Below are 21,813 nucleotides of genomic sequence, written 5' to 3' on the forward strand. Positions count from 1 at the left end.
ATTTCATTTTCCTTTCCTTACAGGGCCGTTCAGGTGTCCACAGAGGTATATGTGAGACAGGCCTCACTTCCTTTCCTTAAAACCAATTTTCATTTCATTTTCCTTCCCTTGCAGCACCTAAATATGCAACTGACCTCCCTTCCTTTCCTTGTGCTGCTGTCCTGCCTGCTCCTGCTGTGCTGACAGGAAGGATGAAAAGGAAAGTGCATGGGCCTGCCTACTGGCTCAAGCCAAACCATACTCCCTGCATGGTGCTGCATGCTGAAAGTAGGAGAGTTGAATGACAGGGGAGAAAAGATAGAAAGAAAAGGGGCGCCCTAATAGGCAGTGCAATACTGTGCCGACCCATGCCAGAGTACATTGCGAGGAGAAGGAGGAGGAGGGATTTTTCGCTCACTGGGAGGAGGAGGAGGCTGATGCCAACCACACCAGCATTTCTGCGACATGAGCTCCCTAGCACTGTCGCGTCAAAACATGGAATCACAGGGCTCAAAGAATGAATGTATTCTAAACATGCAACAGCAAAAATTTTAAACATCAATGTAAGGGGAAAAAAAAAGCCCGGATTACTACTACTCCTACTACTACACTTTTAAACATAAATGCAAAGAAAATTACTGAACAGGCTAGCAATGAAACATTGAAGGCACCATACATTTGCTGCTCACAGAGACTGAAAAAAATGCAGGCAGACGTAAAACAAATAAAAAAAATTGGCAAACTGTACATTCATGTGTACAGTGAGAAACAAGCACAGCAATTGACATTTAACCATTAAAAATTTTACAGCCCTCAAGTAAGTGCTAACAGCGCAGGACATAAAGGAAGGATTGAAATATACTGATTTACTCACAACACGGACACTGCCGTAACGAATGTGTAGCACCAGGTATTTTTGTTATCAAAATATGAACTTTTTTATGCTAGATATGCTGCTTCTTGCAGTGAAGGCGTCCCTAAAATTTTTGTAAACCCTTGGGGAAAAAAAAAATGCATATATATCATGCACGTAGACACAGCAGCACACAGCAAAATTACAACCAGGAGTCTGAGTACTGCATTCTCAAAGTAATTTGCACAGCCCGTACTTACCGCTACCAGAACTTTGGTGAGGACAACCTTTGGCCCACGCGCGTACAGCACTACAGCCTGAAGCAGCCGGGTCCGCATGTCTTCATACTGCCACTCAGGCAGCTGGTGCCAGTGCCGTGACAACTTGGTGTGCAGGGTCGTCGCACCAAAGTACTGCACCTCTACTGGCTGAAACACATTTATGAAGCCTTTTTTTTTTTGTCTCTCTCTCAGTAAGTAAGAACATTTTCTGAAAAACAATTCTGATATTGAACCGGAACAATAGTAATACCCTGATTTATCAATGGGTTGTAAGTTAAGATAGAAATTTTCAAGCAGTTTCCAGGCGCCGTCGCCTTGGTGTATACCATATTCGCTAGCACAACGGATGCATTAGCGCAACAAATACACACATTTTAGATTTTTTTTTGTCAGAGTATAATATATCTGCTAATATATTGCCCCATGTAATGAATACACCTCCAAATTTTCACAAAATGTTGAGGGAAAAAAGTGTGTTATAACAATAAATACGGTAATCCCGTCACTGCGCCTATCAGTGTTCGCCAATTTATCCTGTGCCATTTTAGTTGCCTCATCTAGACGGGTCCTCATAAGGTGTCAATTACAATGCGAGCTAATGAATAAACAATTAGGGCAGAAAAATTGAAAGAAATATAACCGGCCTAAATATGATTGCATAAGCAGTCAATGCTTCCTGGCAAAGTTCATAACATGTTTCACTAACACTTCTCCTCAGCTCCCAAAACCACTCGCTGTTAGATTACAAGCCGTGGAAAGCAGGTCATTCTTCAAACCTGAGCTATGTTCTTCAAGCCAAATGAGATACAACAGCAGTCCTGTCAGACAAATGTTTGGCCAGTGAATAATGGAAGCAACTGTATTACAAGGAACAACGACAAGCTTTAATTCATCTTTGAATAACAGTTCTTTCAAGACAAGATTATTGGAGACGACACGCCTCCTCCACGTCCTGTCCCCTGGCGCAGTTCTCGTTTTAAATTGTGCTGTATCAACCGGCACTTAATCCCATGCTCCTTGAACTCCTTCATGGACTTATAAAGTGTGGGGCTACTATTGCTGATTCATGTAAGCATACCATAGTTTTCCTCCATAGCACACAGAATTTCCTGACCCACCAGAACAGCATTCTCAATGGTTAACAGCGTTGCAAGATAGTTTTCGGTAACCACATTCCTAGTCAATGAGGACTATGATTATGCCATTGACAGCTATTGCTTTAAAAAGGGTGGCACCAGGAAAAAGGTGAAGGTGTTACATAATTTACTTCCTCTCTTTACTACCACTTTAGATGTTCGGCAAATTGATAAAAATGATTAGGTTGTGTCAGACTGGCAAGACTCACCTTAGCCATGTCGAGGAGCTGCCAGGCAATGTCCCACGCCTGAACTGAGCCCTGCATTGCCATTAGGTACTGATTTGCTGCTGCAGAACCAGTGCCTGCATTACAGTACAGCTCGCATAGTGCCTGCAATAAATGGAAGCAGAATTCATGAGCAAAAATACATGCACAAGCATGCACGCACAAAGCATGTATGGATTCATACTTCTTTTTAAACTGCAAATTTTGTTCCTCAACTTGGCATGCTCTTCCCATGACGGCAACACTCAGTGACTTTACAATTTTCTCACTGTGGCTCACAAGCGCAACGCAATGACATCCTCTCAGCCAAAAATTCTCTGACAGTGAGAAAATATTTTAATTTTGAAAAAAGGAATAAGTCGGGTCATGCTTAGAAAAAGTTATGAATAATGATGGTATCTGAACATTAGCTGATGATTATTGATGTTAGTGAACATAAATCACAATAAAAATTCCTTGCTGCCCAATTCCTGCAACTTTGCTGCTGCAGTGTAAGCAATAGCACTTTTTTTCTTTCTCATTTTTACTCATACACATTTGTTTCAGCACAATGAACCACCATAACACCACCTTTTCATTCCATGCAATTTCTGATGCCTAATTATCATATTTATATTTGGTTAAATTTTTTTAAAATTATAACATCAGTATACATTTCAAACACTCGTTACTAAGTCACACACACCACAACGCACTCACTAGCTGCCCCTCTAATACACTGCCTGGAACGCAACGCATCGGCCGGCCACCGCGGTGGCTGAGTGGTAATGGCGCTCGGCTGCTGGCCCGAAACACGCGGGTTCGATCCCGGCCGCGGCGGTCGAATTTCGATGGAGGCGAAATTCTAGAGGCCCGTGTACTGTGCGATGTCAGTGCACGTTAAAGAACCCCAGGTGATCGAAATTCCCGGAGCCCTTCACTACGGCATCTCTCATAACCTGAGTCGCTTTGGGATGTTAAACCCCCATAAGCCATAAACCAGCAAAACATAGGCCACGAAAGGTATTGAATCAAGCCAGTGCCTCATCAAGCGTTGGTACAGGAGCACCAGGCGAGCACGTTGAGGTGCCTGGCATGCAGAGGGTCTGGGTTCGAACCCTAGTTCCGGCTAATTTCTCTTAATGAATTATTTCTATATTCTGAAATACCACCATTAGAGGAACGTTCTCGTCAATTTTTGACTTCATTTGGCCCCTCCCCCAATTCGTTAGCTTCATCTGAAACTTTTGGAATTTTTTCCGAGTGATGCAGGTCGTCGGGTTTTCCGCAGAATGAGCTTCTTATGCTATTGCATAAAGCACATGGGACAATCGCCTATTGATTACACTTTCTGGGGACATTTCAGACATGCCACTGCAACTGTTGTATTGCAGCTTGTTGGGCTATGCAAGAATTCAAGCGGTCGGTTTGATCCAACCAATCTGGATTCCATTTTGTGGATGCATAATAAAGCTTAGACAAAATCTGTGATGCCAAAAAAAAAAGTTTCATTGTAATTTTTAGTGTAAATTGTGAACTTTAACGTCCCGAACCGACACAGAGGCTATGAGGGACTCAATGATGGCGAGCAGAACCATGCAATTTAACCTGGCTTTAATGTGCGCTGACATCGCACAGGCGCCTTGAAGGAAGGAAGGAAGGCCTCAGACGTTGCTGGCACATACCCACTACGGGGGAGTGGCCAAGACACAGGCGGTTAATTGCTGAAGTGATTGCATCAGCTGCTCAATTCAAACCAATCCTCACGAGAGTGCCCTCCCACCAAGATCACATGACCACACAGTACACTATCGATACGTTCACCGCCAGCCTACCCAACTAAAGTTCTCACTGGCTATTACGTAAAGACAGGAATTTTCGCCCACGACATACTACACCGACGGCCTTTACACAGGAGAAGGTTGCTGACACTTATCATCGTTATAACAGGGACTTACCTAAGGTGGAAAATTGGTTTATGGGGGTTTAACGCCCTAAAGCGACTCGGGCTATGAGAGACGCCGTAGTGAAGGGCTCCGGGAATTTCGACCACCTCGGGTTCTTTAACGTGCACTGACATCGCACAGTACACGGGCCTCTAGAATTTCGCCTACATCGAAATTCGACCGCCGCGGCCGGGATCGAAACCGCGTCTTTCGGGCCAGCAGCCGAGTGCCATAACCACTCAGCCACCGCGGCGGTTCCCAAGGCGGAAAAATTGATATATTTATTGTAAAACCACAAACTCCAACGAAATTTTTTCTGTACTGTAGAGTCATGCACTTGCTCTAGGGAGACAGTGCGGTTCCCTTGGTGCACAACATTAATTGGTGCAGGGATGCTGGCATCAAGGCACCCTAGGCTTCATGCGCTAGACGCAAGCGTCTTCAGCAGCATCACAAGATGAAAATCGCGACACGAAGCAAAAGCATTCGTGCTGCAGCTTAACAAAGTTCCACGCATCTATTGTGATGAATGACACGCAATTTCACAGTCTAAAAATGCAGGATTACTCTTGCAGTTACTGGAAAAATTGCGTTAAGCTCACACGCCGCGCAACGCAAAAAAAAAGTTGGCCGGCGTTCCGACGCTTACCGCTTCAACGGTCTCCACATTGAAGTTCATTGCGTGGTTTCCAGTGCCTGGGTTACAACAGAGCGTCCGAGAAAGGCTACTTCACTACAGTTGAGAAACTTTGAAAACTTTTTGAGCGGTGAGCCCCCTGACACAGAACACCGGAGTGGCTCAATAAAACCGAGAAACGCTGGACCGGAGCTCAAAGCTCAGTCAGTGTAAGCGCGGTGGCCCGACGGAACCTATACAGCAGGAACGCGCGAACAGGCTAGACAAGTAAACGAGATCACTTGTTAAACCAGTCGCTGCCAGGCTCTGTTCTCTGTCAATGAATGAGAACATAGCCCGCACAGACCCACTCGTCAACTGTGGGCGCCACCATGACACTAACTATGATCGCAGCGACACCAGGGTGTTGGTGGCGGTGGGAAAAGACTAGCGCTTCTACTGGTTCCACAACCTGCGCCAACTTATGAAACTTATGAAGCCAACTAAAACTTAGTATTTTTAGCGTAATAGTAGCCTATGAAATGCGTGTATTATCTCCCTCACCCCTTCTCCCCCCCCCCAACTAAATTTTGTCACTAGCGACAACAGCGCCATCTGTTTTAGTGCGGTATTCTCGAACGATTAGTCTTTTCTCGTGAAGCATAAGTTGGTGCACTGAAGTCAAATTTCCCGTCCTGGCACGTGTGCCGCCGGTCGGTTCCGTTTTCGTTGGCGGCCGCCGCCGCGCGAGGCATACTCCTCTCCGCCGCGCAACGCACGGAGCGTTCGTCCAACGCACCGCCAACTTCCCGCCGCGTCGAAAAGCGCGCTGCCACAGCGAACCCGGGCTCGTCAAACGCAGCGTTCGTCCTAAGGGCGAAGACGCCGATGGTCGGGTGAGAGAGAGCTTCGCACTCTATTGCGCTGGTGCCGAGAAAGAGGGAAGGCAGTGAAAAAAGGAGGAGGTGGGGAGCATTGTTTCTGTGTCAAGCGGCGCGGCGTTAGCTCAGCTGGCTGAGGGTGTCATTGACCTTCCCAGTCGAGGCCAGTGCCCTCTGAATGGAAGCGGTACCGTTGCCCGCCCGGACCTGAGGAGCTCCGATCCGAATGTCGGGTAAGCGCTTCGGCTCTTTGTGAGTCGCACCGTTCGGTGGGGCTCGCTTTCCTTAACGTCAACGCCGTTCCTTGGGGCTGCGCATATGCGGTGGCCAGTGAACTTTGCGCGTTACACGGTGCAAATCGCGCACGTCAGGCGTTTTGATTTCTGCTCTCTGGAGCGCGCGCGCACTTGCGCGCGATCGCTTAGTGGTTTTATAACGCGCGTGCAACAATCGCGTGCTGTTGCGCTGCGTATAAAAAGGCTGCGATCGCTCGAGTGCAAGTGGAAATAACGGAAGACTCGTTAATCCAATCTTGCTCGAGCGATCGCATTCCTGGGCGCTGACGCGCGCGCCTAATGAAATTATAGCGGGGCCGTGACGTTATTAACATTTCGGATGTGCTTGTGCACCCGGAATTGATTTTGCCGACGTTCGACTCCTAATTTTTTTTTACTACGTTTTTCTGGGTCAATCGCGCTTAAACGCGCTTTGGCGGTTTCTTAACAAAAATGGCAAAAGCGCAGTTGGTGATACAATGACATATACCGGCGCTAATAATATATATGCTTAACGAAAAGTTGATTATGATTGTGAGTTAGCACAATATAATTAATTATGGGTATGTGATGTTCACTTTGTTCATAACTCACATGAGAACGTCCATGTATTTCTAAGCATTATTCTACATAATCACCACTATATACACAGCTCCCAGGATATATGCCTTGGTTATATATAATTAATGGTACAATATTGAACCTGCATTATTTTTAATTTTACGAGATCAAAATAACATATATCAACAATAACCTGGTGAACAATACGAATGCTGTGTTTTTCTACGTGCATGAGCACCTTGGCTGCCGTGCTACTATGCCTGGTCAGGCAGGTCATTTTTAATATATATATGAACCATATTAAGACGTGAAGGCTTCTACCTCAATACACAGCATGAAGAAACTCTCTGCAGATTTATGCGTTTGGGATCGTTTTCCTGCATGAGCAGGTTTTTGTTCAGTTTTAAAGGAGTTTTATTAATTTTGCAAAAAAAATCAGCACCATTAGCAGAAATATAAAATAGGGTGGCGCACCTTTCCAATGTAAAGATTGCAAGTGAAGCATTAAATCAGTGTAATTTCATTAGATTTTTTCTTCGCCTTTCTCACATGAAACATGGAAAGATATATGATACTGATACTACCTGCACAAACAGTTTTATGCACTGCCAACTATAGAGTGAGTAAACCACTCAATAAATTTTACACCATATAAGCAGCAAAGTGCTGTTGCATGCACTAAGTTTTCTTTTTATGTTCATGCATATTTTCCCCTTATTTGTTCACACAGTTATTCTTGTGTGTGTGTGTGCGTGTTCCAACTTGCAAGCAAAAGAAATTTACTTATACTTTGAGTGTTTATATGCTTACACATATTTACACAGCTATGAGAACAAAATGTTAATTTCTGCACATTCAGCTTATCTCCTCTTGTGTCTGCTTCCTTTCTTGAAGCCACACATTATGAAGACTTCAAGGCGGCCCACAGAGTACATTGTCCTGGGGCCAACAATGCTGGGTAAGCATGAAGGCACCACACTGTTTCCGCCTGTTCTAGCTGATGTCAGTCAGACATTGTGCTTGGCCGTGCTCACTTGAACGCTGACTGGTAGTAAGCAAACAGTGAACTCGGTGCTCAAGTTAAACATGTACAAGCTGAAACCAAATTAAACACATTTTTGAATGGTGCATAATGACATGCTACAACTATACCGTTAGTCAACAAAAGTGTGCTCGCTAAAGGCTCTATAAAAAAAATATATATACTATAAAAAAAATATATATACATTTTTTTATCCCCAGGGCTAAATGCAGCCTAGAATCTAAAGGTGTACTGCACTGGCTCAATGCTTGAGTGTATATTTTAACTTTCACTTAGGCTCTATAACCAGACTTAATATTTCTGTGGCTTCTGCATCATTTCTAAAATCTTTAAGGAAACAAGTGGTACAGCAAACTCCTCATTAATTTCTTCACATTCGATGCTGCTAGTCGACGTAGCTTTGAGTAGTTCAATAAATATTTTATTTCCCAAAGTGATACACATACTGAAAACCAAATTTGTTGCTCAAAGCTCACACCGCATGACTGTGAGAAATATTTTGTGTTTTTCATCTTTACTTTTAAACAGTTTTCTTCAGGCAGAGTGAAACACTATCTCATAATCAATTCCCTAAAACTTTAATATATATGAACACACATCATTTTGTCTCTCTTATGTGCTATTGTGACCAGGTAGGATATGTGCATCTCAAGAAACATTTCTAGAGTAAGTAGACAACACTTTCTTTTTCATGAACTAAAGGGCCATTCTTGATACCAGTACCTTTATACCTCGATACCAGCACGTCACGGATGCCATTTTGTTATCCATTGCGCAGCTTCATGGGTGCAAGGCGGAGCAGGCGGCAATTAAGTCTATTGAAAATGCGCATGGCCTTTCATCGTGCTCCATTTATAACGAAATGGGAGCCACTGTGATACCTGTGAATATCCCTATATTAGCTTCGTACTTATTAAATCAAACTTAAGTAAGCAGCTTCCTGATTTCCGCACAGGTGTCATCAAAAAATCATTGACTGGCAGTGAGAAAGCACTTAAGCTTTCACAAAGAACCTACCATCATGAAAGCCTTTTTTCCTTTTCTTCTGCATGTTGACAAAGGATGAACAACACAGACAGCTTTAGCTATACTGTTCTGCAATGCAACAGCACTAATGGAATTGCAGCTGCTTACCACCTCCTTAGTTACCTCTAATTATTTTTTGCTTATTTTGGTCACTCATTTCCTTAATTGTACAAAGGTGCAGTTAAGAAAGTCAGAAAAAGTGAGAAAAAAGTAACTAAGGAAAGGAAAGGTGGCACTGCAAATAAAAAGGCCAAACTCACAAATAAACATTTTTGACTTCAGGTATCAGTGGTTGTTCTTGGTTACTTTCTCCTATCCTTAAATGTTGTGAGGTATTCCAGCACAGCAGTCCAATATGCACACAGTACAACAGATTGCTTGTAGGGCGTCACTTTTTTCAGGCGTCACATTTTAAGCAGCATCCATCCCCCCACTATTCCAGAATGACTGAGAATAAAATCCTCCTATCTTTTGTGAACGAGTCTCCAGACATTTTGGGAGAACAGAAAAGCTGTCCAATTTTGTTCCGTGTTACTCCAGCCAATCCGTGATTCATTTTTCTTCTTGTAGAAATTACTTCACGTAAGCACAAGGAGTAACATTTTCTTATTTTATAAATGCACGTAACCTGTAAAGAGGACAAGGATAAGATAACAGTTTCATTGGATATAAGAGGGCCTTGTGAACACACTAGAATAAAAATCTATTAAATATATTTCTTAATTAACCAATTACTATAATTACGATGACTTTGTTGGGGTGTTTATAAATTACTAGAAATCTATGAAATAGCTTAAAACTGGCTTTTATTCGGATGGCAGCACAATTAGTTGTCTGTGAGAATCTTCATAAAACTTTACCTAGAACTAGCCAAAATAGTTTTAATTACCATATTCCCCTCAAGCGCTAAGGTATCCAATCTCATTATTTACTAAGCTAGCCCCCCCATTTCCTGCTAAAATTTCTGCAGACTGTGAGCCTTTTTGGCAGCTTAATCCATGGCTAAAAATATGCATCACTGTAATGTGTGTATGAATGTTATAACAACAAAGGTACAAGTTACGTATTGCCAAGTACACTGGTTTATCGGCTCTAGCAGAGTAATCCAACTGGTCATCAAAATGTGTGGGATGATTCCATTTGTTTCTGCCCTCAGTTTGTGGAAAAGCAGCAAAATGCTGCTCCACATTTTGGAAGTTGGGAAGCGGAAACACATTCCTTTGAGTACATATGGTCACAAACATTGTCGGTTATATGAAGAAATGAAGCTCATCGTCCACTTTTCACTGCACATGGTAGCTGTGTCTCTAAGTGTGCAAGTAAGTGAAAAATTCAGAAGTCATTCCAAGATGTTGTTACAGGTTCTATTCACAAATGCTATTTACATAGGCAGGTCGACCCGAGCTTGGTGCGTCAGGGGGAAGATACCGAGCTTCTTTTTGTACGCATTTCTTGTTTCTTCAGGTTCCATAGATAGCGCACGACAATATCTAACAGGTCAACAACTATAATTACTATCCACAAGGGGGAAAACCACATGGATGTGGAGCAACTGAGAAAATCTAGTTCTTGTTCAGTACTCTAACTCGATTATGCATTTATGATGGCCTAGTTCGCACATTGAGGTCGCATATGGCAAGGTAAGAATATAGGTTGACGGACAATTCAAGGGAGGAATGATTTAAGTTGAACTTGTTAAAAGGAGAGGTCCATAAGGTGAACTAAGACAGCTAGCATCATTCTGCTACCTTGCTACAACTTGCACCTTAGAACTATACCCTGACACAGTTTGTTTTCGCTCTTGCTAGGAATCAATCTCCAGTTTTGTTTGCAGGGGCCGTCCCAGCACGGGCCCGGTGGCGCCGTTGCTGGTGGATTACTTTCCACAGGCAGCTGGCGATGGGCTTAAGATTGTCTGGGAGCATGCAGTCAACAGCCGCCAGCGACTAGGGATGGCACTACGTGGTCCAGGCATGGTGCTCGAGGGAGATGTCAGCATGGGTGCCAGTGGTCGCTATCCAGTGCCTGTCATGGCGCACTCACCCATTGCAGCAGGATTCGGGGGCAGCGGCGGAAACGGAGACCTCACACTGGACGAGTGGCTGCACGAGCTGGCCCTCTGCGGCATGCCCAAGGGCCTAAAACTGGACTTCAAGTCCACAGAAGTCGTTGAACCTGCCTGCCGTATACTGGCGCGCTACATCGACAAGGTGACCTGTGGATCGTGGGCTTGTGAATGCCGTCTCCTGCAAAGCCATGGAGAACCATGCCTGCTGTGCCCCAAAAAGGGTCTCAATGTTTCGAGACTGATCTTCTCTCTTCGTTAAAAACATCCTTAAGTAACGTGTAATGTGCCGATGGCTTTCAACATACAAACCCTGCTAAATGACCGTAAACTAAAGATTGCTTAGTGCATAAAAGCTGCTCCTGTCACAAACTTGGCAAGTACGTTATTCTCTCCAGAAGATATGACGAGATCAGGCTTGAAACATTGGCACTTTCTCTGAGAGCACAGGTGGTGTAATATTTTATTCCTCCAACTTTGAGCCTGCCAGACTGGCATCTTTCAAAGATGTTGTCATCGACATATTCTTTCTAGAACGACATACAAGACTTCTTTCATGCCTAGGAGCATATGGTATGATTGCACTGTGTGTTGACAACGGCCCCTTCATTGAAGGTGTCTGATTTAGCAGCACTCGCTGCACTAGGCTTATCAATTCCCACAAAGTTGCCCTGAACATGTAATGCAGGTCCAGGCAGTGCAGCTTGACACTAGCACCCTACAGCTGCTTCAAAAATAAAAATGCATGCGCAGGCCTTGTCATCCACTTAATATAGCGTTGCTACCAGCTTTCTTGTGGTTACGCAGTTGGCGTCTGTCAATCTACTTGTTTATATTCTCGAAAGTTCGAGAGGATTAGCATTTAATACTCACATGCACCTGCTTACAGTTTGCACTACATTAAATGAGATGCGTGCCCATAGACAACTTGTGTTTGCGAGAAGCTGCAGAGTTTCTGAGCACCAGCAGCAATGATGATTTTGATTAAGTGCGTTTTTGTATTGCTTTTGCATTGGCGAGAAAATAATGTGAGTGCATCCCTGGCTGTTATGAGAGCACGATGAGCAGATGTTCCAAACAAAAATTCTCCTGACTCGAATATGCACGGTTGGCATGGTCGCCACCATCTCACTGCAGTTCTTCTGTGGTGGGTGGAAGCCAGGCATGAATGTGTGGTGAGCTAGGCTTGCATTTTCACAAAACAAGCAAGCAAAAGGCTGCTCACAGCACTGAAAAAATGAATTAAAAGAAAGTGCAGCTTTTCTTTAATCAGTGGCACAAAAAGTGCAGTCAGATATAGAAGTGACAATGTATGCCATGGTGCTTACGAAAGTTTTCAGAACACAGATGCCGAAAGAAAGGTTAATCTGTTGGCATTGTAAACTAGTAACCAAGATCTAAAGGGCGTGCTCCACACTTCTTTACATGGCCTGCACAATTTGACTTTGAGGAGCGGCCTTAATGCCAGGCACCGCAACTAAAAATTAAGCTTTATCATGAGTTCCGTTTTTTTAAAGTTTCTATGAGCACCCGCATATGTGCACACAGAACGTCTTTTGCACTTGACCCTGATGCTCTTCCGGGACAGTGCCAGCAGCGTAAGTTATGAGAACTGAATTTCTCAGTCATACCAGCACGTTAGCCAGCCCTTGAGTTTCACTCTCACGCAGTTGCAAGGGCCTGTGGTGCTCAATGCTGACGTGCTGCCAGGACCAGATTGCGCAGCTGTACCTCCCGTGGATGCCTGGACGTTCCTGACACTTTGCCGGACACGTTTTCCTCGCTCCATTATTTCCCTTGGCTGGACAACCCAGGAGGGCTCCTGTATCAAGATGGGGTAGGTTTTCCTGGCATGTCCTGACAGCTAAGTCAAGATATGCATCTGTTGGGACCAAATTTAGATTTCTATTTACACCTTTGAAACGCCATTTTTTGTTTCATTGAAAAGAAACATTTTCCTGCCTAAATAGTGTATTCAGGCATTAAAAATGACCATTTGTTAGTTTTCCAGCGCCAAATACTAGTAGTTATTTTACTGCAGGGATGTGCAAAATTTCATACAAAGTGTCACAATTGATCAAAATAGTGACGTCGAAATGCCGTGACCTATCAAGTAAACACCCGAAGGATCGTGGCAATAATTTTTATTTCAAATGTGCACATTATGCTTGAAATTGTGAAAAAGAAAATGACGTTACTATTGGCGGCAAAATATGTCTTCACAAAAATGGCAGACGACGTGCTACCGTGCTCACTGTTTCGCGAAATTTTATTTACTGCATTCCCTATTATAGCATAAAAAACCACCCTGTTCACCACATGAAAGATTCAAAATTCTTCTGAAATAAAGAAATCACTGCTAGGTGCAATCACTCTCAAGAAAAGTTGCGGGTTTGCTTTGTACACAGTTGTGTACATAGAGTGTCAAAGGGTTAATGCCATCACACAGGGTCCTTAGCGTGGTTATTCTACCAATCCCTAATTGCAAACTGTATACTTACATGGCCTCTGACTTGTTCACAAGTACGCTCAAACAAAAAGCTGGCTTTTCTTTACTTTTTCACCTTTATTTTTTTTCACCATTATCTATTAATTAGCACATACACCTTCTGTTAAAGCCCGCAGATTTTTTTAAAAAAAGATAAGCAAATGGAGATGTTGCCTAAATTTCTGTTTAAAAGTGGTTTCACCTCATTAAGTGCAAAGCAGTAATGGATGGCTTTGGAGTTTCCCCGCTGACTTCAGCACCTTGTTTCTTTTCTGAATGCCACAAGCTATCAATGATTCTTCAGTTATCACCTTTACATTCGTGTAGAGACGCACTGAAGCAGTATGGAGAAATTTACGTCTCGATCGCTATGGTGGCTTAGCGGTTGTGGCATTTGGCTGCTCAGTTTAAGTTCGTAAAATTAAATCTGAAGACTTTGCAGTTGCATTTCGGCTGAGGTGAAATGCAGAAGTGCCGTGAGCTGTGCAATTTCAGTGTGATAAAAAAAAAAACCGAGCCGGCTGAAATTAATTCGGAGCCTCTTACTGCTGCGTCACTCATCGCTCATGTGCAGCTTTGGGATGTGATAAAACCTCAAAATTTAGGGGCGATCACTTACAACTGATGCGGAGGAAATGCGATAGCATTCCATTCTTGATTCTATTCCAGTTCTGCTTGTATTCCAAATCTGATTCTGTTCGGATTCTGCTCGCTTCTTTTCATTTTTTCTGTGCCCATCTTAGTCGTTCATATTAGACGAGTCATTTTTAGTCTAGCGTCTCCCTCCTCTACCTTACAAGTGGAGAGAGTGACGGGGGAGAGAGGGATCACTGGGGGAGGGGAAGGGGTGAAGAGGATGGTTGGCCGCTTGCCAGGTGTGACAACGGTGGTCACTGGGTTTTCGCTCCAACGAGCAGGCTTCTATGCTATCTCATAACATAATACCGCAAAGACCAACACCTCAGCAGGAAGCCAGACTCAAATTTCTCAACCTGCAGTGTTCGTCAGAAACAAACTATTTTTCTCTGTCGCCCCTTTTCTAGGTACACACGGGAGATGGTTGAGAGCATGGGCGCTCTCGTTCGAGAGTACAACCTGGGACAACCCGTGAGCTTCCCTGTGTGGCTTCCGCTGGCACGCCGCTCGCTGGGCGACCTGCAGCGGCTGCTGGCACAAGTGCCACGGTCCTCGCTGACCGTGTTCGCGCGCCGTGGCGAGCCCTGGGCCGCCGCATTGCCGGATCTCGCTGCACTGCGCTCAGCCTTCAGTCCTTCCCTCGTCTACTATGACCTGCCGCATGATCTGCTGCAGGCCTTCCTACCCCTCTGCTAGGTGAGCTTCATAAAAAAATTGGCCAATTAAAAGTACATCGTAAGGATTTGTTTCATTTTCCATTTTGTCTTGTCATGATGCCACTTGTGACCATGCATCAATTCGTTTTTTCCTTTCTTGCTTTTTCTTTTTGACGCTTGTTAAATGTATCATCGTGCTAGCTCGCTTTGCAGCAACGGCAACGGTCAGTCAGTGGCCACGCTGAGCATGCTACCACAAATAAAGCTTGTAACCGCAATGGTGCCAAATTTTCATCCTTTTAGAATGAAGTTACCTGTCAGCAGCTGAGAAAACACATTTTGATTATCATAACCATTTCCACTAAAGTACACTGGCATGGATGTGTTTACGCATATAAGTTTACAGTAGAATCTCAATAATTCTATCCCGTTTGGTACGAATTTCGAGATGATATGAATCTGTGAAATTCCCTAGCCAGACTGCACTGGGGAGCACGACCTTAAGTTAACAACGTGAGCCGAAAACAGATTTGCTTAAATTCTGTGCACAAATTTTGTTCGTTTTGGATTATGCGAATTTCAGATGATACGAATATTTTTCGTGACCTCATGGGATTCGTATGATTGAGATTCTATTGTAACACCATATGCTGTGGCCTACATTACTGGAAAGCCGCAAGCAATGACAAGAGGACCAAAAGGAAGGGAAACGAAGCAAACCGTTAGAAAATATGGCCTCAGTTCTGGAAAATAGTTGCCCTTGCACAGAGAGTACAGACTGCATTCTCAAATGAGGTGCACAGGCAATATCTTGGCTCTAACGCTTCCTTTGGCCATTTGTTTCGCACGTTTCTATCGGCTAAATTCCCTTGTTAACATTTCACCCATTCTTTTGTCACCTAACCCACGGAACAATTTTGATGCATGCAACTGCTTCAATGAGATGCCAACTGTGTGCTGTTTGTTTACAGCTGGGAAAATGCACATTTTGCTCAAGATTGTATGCAGCAGGGGCTGTCAGTCGTAAACAATACTACAGATGCATCTTAAGTTAGTTGTAAGTGCAAGTGAGGAACCTTTTCACTGATTGGCTTAGTTCCAAATCCAGGTAAAATAGTGCAAAAGGTGCACATAAAGATAGAACCAACAACACATCTGTGTTTCTGTGTCCTTTACGCTGCTTTGCTGAGATTCGTTGCTAACCAACTCATCCCGCACCACAACTTGCTATCGATGGGTGCAGGTAGAAGTCTCCGAGATTCAAGACTCAACACGCATGCTGTCGTAGCTTGCTCGCTTTAAAAATGATATAGGCAGGCAAGCACACACTTCATGCTTCACACATAGTATGTGTATGAGGGCAGACAGCACAGTGACACACTCAGACTGTTGCTCTTGCATTGTGAGGCCTGTGTACCACTCACCAACAGCTTGCATTTTTACAGCGATATCTGCTAGGCGCCCGTCCCTGGCTTTCTAGTCGCCGTCGTCTGCGTAACCGGTGGGTACGTTAGCACCCGCAACCGCACTCACCGGTTGTGCGGTCACCCTGGGTCGCATAAGCCTACGGGTGGCTCTGTTTGGAACAGCCGCCTGCCATTGGAGGGGTGCATCACTTGACCACTACGCCAGTGCGATATGAGGTCACTGTACCTTTCCTACCTCAAAATATCCCCAAAACTAAACACCTAAACAGCTACCGCTGAACCTCGCGTTGAGCAGTCGTAACCGCTTGCGTTTGTCTTACTTCTGTCATCCATGCGTTTTTTGCGCTGCATATTTTCCTCTTCTGTGATGAACCAGCAGGCCAAAATTACCACCCTTCATCAGTTTGTAACCGTCCTGTGAGTTTTTTTGTTGCAAAAAAGTCCTTCAATTGCAGCCAACAAGGCAGTAAATTCTACAAATAGCTCTTTCATGCACAAAGCATTGTCATGTTCCTTCTACTTGTCGAGATGACGAAAGCCATGGCTGTAGCTGTGAAAATTCAAAGTTGGCTCTCGGCACAGAGTGCTTTGTGCATTTTCCAAATCTTACTTACGTGTTTCGTCAGGTCACCACCTCTGGAATTTACCACCCGACTACTGTCATCGTTGGCCGGCCATTAGAAACTGGCAACGCACCCGAGAATGACACATCCACAGCATGTACCTGTGACCATGAAGCAATCAAGAGAGCATCCAGAATCACCTAGACTGTTTGCCATGCCAATGATGATGAAGATAATGACACCTTCCCATAGCTCCACACTCAACTGTGGTACCAGATGTGAGGCTGTCACAGGAATATGTAGGAAGCATAAGCATGCCTGCAACAGCCTCAAGACAGCAGTCCTCATTTGTGGCCATGCTGTTGAAGCTAGAACCAGGCCTGCTGGCATACTGAAAGTGCTTACGTAACTGTGTCTTTACAACGAGCTTCATACCTTATGCACTGCAAATTGTAAAAACGTTGAACTTGCCCTTTTTTGTGCTCGGTGTGTCGCGGTATGCCACTTGCAGTGATACTGCAGCTATGTGTATGGTGCTAAGATGTTAGCATAAGTAGTTGCCAGTTTAAGGGCAATCTTATAGTGTATTTTTTGTCTCAAGCAGTTTGAAAGCTTGCTCTCCCCGGGCACTTTGAACGTGCAGCTATTCTTGCAGCCCTGTGACTCTCCGAGCTATGGCAGAGAGCTTTTGCTTGGCGCATGTGTGTTGTTACTGCCGTAGTACTGCCATGCTGTGACTTAGCCCGAAGCCAAAGTACTAATGGTGACATGTCCTTGTAAAAGGCCAAAATGCGAAAAACGTTATCAGTGTGCCTTTGACTATGCTGTGAATTAATCCCAGACAAAATAAAGGTTCTGCCACCAACACAACTTGAATACAGCAACCCCGAGAAGAAATAGCATGCATAGATGAGAGATAAAGAAAGTATACAACACCTGCTCCTACCCACAGCTAAATTTATTGGAAGGAGCACAAAAACCTACACAGCAACTGACCGACATTTCACACGTCTAAAATGTGGACATCCTGATTATTTAAAATTTTTTCACCCCTCTTCAAGCCCGAAAATTAAGTCAGAAACTGCATGTACTCCGGGCAAATAAAAAACACAATCTTTAACAGCGATGACGAGAAGTGACAAGAATATATGGTCATCCCTCGTCTGAGCACAATACTCCTTCTCAAGATGGTAAACCAACAAGCCCAATCAGCCATTCTCACTAAGCAAACTTGGCCCATGTTTTGTCAAAAGCAGTGATGCATTACAATAACTGTCCATATTCTAGTTATTAAGCGCAGCTTTCCAAAGTGTGCAACTAGCGTTGAAAGTTCCGGCTATTCTACAACATGGTGGTATGATGGCAATGGTAACATTAGTACATGACCTCAGAACTCCCTGGCAACTTGGTGAGCGAAAGGCTTGCAGCTTTTCCATGTAGCTGATGTCATCTTGTTTGGCTGTTTGATGTTTGTGCACAGACTAGGTGCCACATCCCGAGATATGCCTTCACAGTGGCCTTGTAGACAGTCTTTAAAGAGCCTAGCAAGGTCTTGTGGCCCTTGGCATATGGGTTGGTTTATGGCAGCCATTTTGGTAGGCGCCACAGGATGACTGTACAGGCCCGCTTCTGGTCTTGTGCCATTGGTGCTTGACAAAAGCACACAGCGACCGGCGTGCTTAGGAGTGTAGTTGTTGCAGAGATGAGTTTAGAGATGGTTGTTGAGAGATGATAGTTTTCTAGAGAATGCTGTCCGACACTGGAAAATAGACAACACAGAGCTGTGACAACATTAAGGAATGCAATAAACTTGGACTGACGCCGGTTATGCAGGAAAATTCACTTTAAGAGGCCCTGAATCACTCGTCAGCTTTGTCCCTTTGATTTCTCTCAGTCCTCGCCACCTTTCATTGTACTGACGGGCTACCCATGGTGATGGGTGCTTTAATGACGGGAAAGGTGGAAAGCTCACCTAGAGGGTTGTCTTTCTATCTGGCTACTCCACAAAAGGTTACTCGCCACGCTATTAAAATAAAATGTCAGCACTGGCTGGCTTCCTCGCACAAGAGATGATATCACAATCGTGACAGTTTGTTGTGAACATAAAACATGTGGCACGGTGTAGTACAATTTACCATGCACTGAGAACGTTGTGCATGCTGAACTAGGCATGTTCTTGTTGTGCCGAGAGGACTGAGGGAGCTTCAAAGACAAGAAAAGTATAGAGTTTACAAGACGTAATTTGGAGCCTATTTAAGCACTGCCACCTCTTACTGCAAAACACATTTTGCTTGTCAAAGAAAATGCCTAAACGCAAAGGCTTTGTGTTCACGCAAAGGCGAGCTGAAATCTTGGCAACAGCTATTCTTCAAGCAGTCACCTGAACGATTGTGGCCCCTTGTTCAATGGAAAACAGGCACTGTTTGGCAAACACGAAATGTGCAAGTTCTTTCTCCGAGTCGCGAGCACTTGGAAAGCACAATGCAGCTGTTGACGTGCAACACTTTGTTTACCATGGTGGAAGTAATGAAGCCGTGGAAAAGACACGTTCTCTTTTATGGAAAAATTTAAAATCGCATACAGATGACTTGCACTGTTTGTGACAGGAAGTCATGCAGTGTTGTCATGCAGTATTGTCATGCAGTGTTGTCAAAGCTCTGTGCCTTGGAATGCCTTAACAGACAGCAAAGAGAGTGCGAAAGTGTGCATGCGGTAAGGACTGTTGAACTGTTGTTGACTTGGTAATGTGCAAGGGGGACCACAGAAGACTAGTGCAAGAGCAGTGTGTTATGGCACTGTATGTGCGTGTGTGTGTGTATGTCAATATCATCATGTTTAGATGTTGTCTTTGAGCGTGCAGAGTACATTGAGCTATACCCTGTAAGTGTGCACCTTAGAAGACTGAATAGCCAGCAACCGCTGCACGTGGTGCTTATTTCTTCACAGAAAAAAATCGAAATAAGGCCCACATGCTGAAAAGTAGACTCCCCTTTTTCTGATCCACAATGAAACAAGCCTCTTGAAGTTCCCGAAATACAGAGGATCGTAAAACTGGCCTTTTATATGAACAAATGCAGTGTCAGTGTTTAACCGCTCTGAATGCTTCATGTTACTTCAGCCTGCCCAGCTGTTGTTATCTGACTGCAAAGACTGGCACCTTTCAACATACTTCAAAAGCACATAAAAGTGCATTACTTTAAGGTTCTCGTTTTGGCCCGAAGTTAAACATATCACAGTTCTGATCATTCACATCTTTTGACAAAACTTCATATAAGAAAAAAAAATTTTGAGTTCAGAACTGAAGCCAAACGCACTTTATTTCGGAGCATTGTCACTTCGTTTGAATGCACCTTTTGAGTAAGAAGGCCATTTTTAAATTCCTGTAAACACAATAGTTCATGTATAGAATGAATCAGTGGACCATTTGAATACGAAATGTGCAGTTTATAAACTGATCGCAGCAGGGCAGAAGTTTTTTATTAGCAGGAAAACGGTTGCTGTGGAAGCACAGATTCCTAGATGCAATTAATGGCCACGAGAAAATCCATTTGTTTTTACTACTTTTGCTGTTAACAGCACAGTTAGCTAATCATGCTAGGTGCTACCACCTGTCCACACACCGCTGAAAATAAAAAGCCTTTGACCTCTCTTTTTTTTTTTTGTCACATGAAAACCGAATTTCAAGAGTAACCGACAGCTTAGCTTAACTACCTCAGCCATGTTGCACCTTGGCTTTATGACAGAATCATGTATCTAGGTGCCTTCAACCAAATTCCTCTTGGTGAGCTGTGCATTACAAAACTAAATGCCTCTTATGATGGAACGACTCCAGAGGTCAGCACAGCAGAAAGAAAGCCAATGAGAAGGACTCTGACAACAGCTTCTGTCAAAGCCCCCTCTCCCTTGTAGCTGGTAGAAATTAACATGGAGCCACTAATATGTTGCATTTGTGCCTTTCAAGTTTCCAATTACGAGAAAAGAAATCTTCGTATTTATATTAATGATTATATACAGTTCAGGTGCAGCAATAAGTGCACTCAAACTGACTCAGAAACCACTCACATACAGTTGGCTCCAATTTAAAAGGGAACACATTATCCGTATTTAGCATAGTCTACGAGTGAAAACGCGCATTTTTCCTGTGTTCTAAGTAGTTGTCCTCTGCACAGATAATGCCCATGAGACATTTAAAAAATTAGGTGTACAGGTAAAGACAGAATTCGATCATGTGTTCAGGGCTTACTGTTCTCTTTCAAACTGCAGCTACATCTACCTGCAGTAAAATCTGTTCAGTTGTAAGTTCTCACATTTTTAAGGAAGGAAGATAGTATATTTGGAAGCTGCACCACTATTATTATTGGAAGAGTCTGCATCAGCTCAGAGAATTCTATGGCTGCTGGATCACTTTAATATCCGCCGAGCAATGTGTTTAGGAACTGCTCACCAAACGGACTAGAACTTTTCCTCGCCTGAAAAAGAAAAATGCAATGAAGAGAAATGAATGTGAAAAAACAAACACCAAAAGTTCACAGCACAGAAACAATTTTAGCCAAGAATGTAATAATAGGATTCCACGGTATGTACCATTTTTCGCTGCGCCGTTTTTAATGCTCCTGCTGGCACTGCCCCCATGATCCTGTATGATAACCTCTGAAGTGGTAGTGCAAAAGCAATGCTGAAAACGGAGACAGTTTATTTCTGGAGCTTCTCTTTGGACCTTGACCACACTGACGCTAAAGTCAGACCGGATACCCAGAGCTAAGTTCCTATGGCACAATCAACGACAGCTACAAATATCCTGTCCTGCGAGTCAGGTGTATACAATACTTGAGCCTTGTAACGTGCAGTGGCCTTTCAGCAGTTTAAGCACCACGCAGCTAGCAGTGTGTATAGCATAGTAATGCACGTTTGTACTGAATAGCACTAGTAGTAGTAGTATAGTAGTTGTTGCTTCAAAATGTTGTTGTTGTTGTGAGCAAAGTGACTCTGCTAAACCACAAAACAATGCCTGGGAAAGTATGCCTTTTCACTGTCAAATGCTGGCAGAAAGCACAAATAAAGAATTTTTTTTTGAACAGCACAACTGTAGTACACTGTAGCACTGTCTTATTGTTCAACCATTTGACGCGAATGAACCATTTTAAAAATGCACCGGCATTCCGTCATACCTGCAGTG

General features: G+C 43.8%; 2 protein-coding genes across 2 annotated transcripts in view; one reads left to right on the top strand and one right to left on the bottom strand.

The window, feature by feature from the left end:
* cdm (importin-13-like protein cdm) overlaps positions 1 to 5,417 on the bottom strand; it is a 42,821-nt gene extending 37,404 nt beyond the window's left edge. The window contains exons 1-3 of the mRNA XM_077642705.1: positions 5,051 to 5,417; positions 2,459 to 2,581; positions 1,093 to 1,260 (exon numbers count right to left, since the gene is read on the bottom strand). Of these exons, the coding sequence (XP_077498831.1) occupies positions 1,093 to 1,260; positions 2,459 to 2,581; positions 5,051 to 5,080 (321 nt within the window). The 5' untranslated portion in view covers positions 5,081 to 5,417. The remainder of the gene's footprint in view (positions 1 to 1,092; positions 1,261 to 2,458; positions 2,582 to 5,050) is intronic.
* A 322-nt stretch (positions 5,418 to 5,739) lies between these two features.
* Positions 5,740 to 21,727, top strand: LOC144110996 (protein FAM151B-like). Its single transcript, XM_077644079.1, has 7 exons — positions 5,740 to 5,913; positions 6,057 to 6,131; positions 7,629 to 7,692; positions 10,637 to 11,012; positions 12,538 to 12,704; positions 14,399 to 14,687; positions 16,701 to 21,727. The coding sequence occupies exons 2-6, from the start codon at positions 6,125 to 6,127 to the stop codon at positions 14,685 to 14,687; spliced, it is 903 nt and encodes a 300-aa protein (XP_077500205.1). The 5' UTR covers positions 5,740 to 5,913; positions 6,057 to 6,124; the 3' UTR covers positions 16,701 to 21,727.
* The last annotated feature ends 86 nt before the right edge of the window (positions 21,728 to 21,813 follow it).

Source organism: Amblyomma americanum, chromosome 11, assembly GCF_052857255.1.
Source record: "Amblyomma americanum isolate KBUSLIRL-KWMA chromosome 11, ASM5285725v1, whole genome shotgun sequence".
Taxonomy (NCBI): domain Eukaryota; kingdom Metazoa; phylum Arthropoda; class Arachnida; order Ixodida; family Ixodidae; genus Amblyomma; species Amblyomma americanum.

Coding starts and splice junctions, on each gene's coding strand:
- LOC144110996 (XM_077644079.1), top strand. Junction 7,693..10,636: donor CCTGGGGCCAACAATGCTGG/GTAAGCATGAAG, acceptor TTTTGTTTGCAG/GGGCCGTCCCAGCACGGGCC. Junction 11,013..12,537: donor TGGCGCGCTACATCGACAAG/GTGACCTGTGGA, acceptor ACTCTCACGCAG/TTGCAAGGGCCTGTGGTGCT.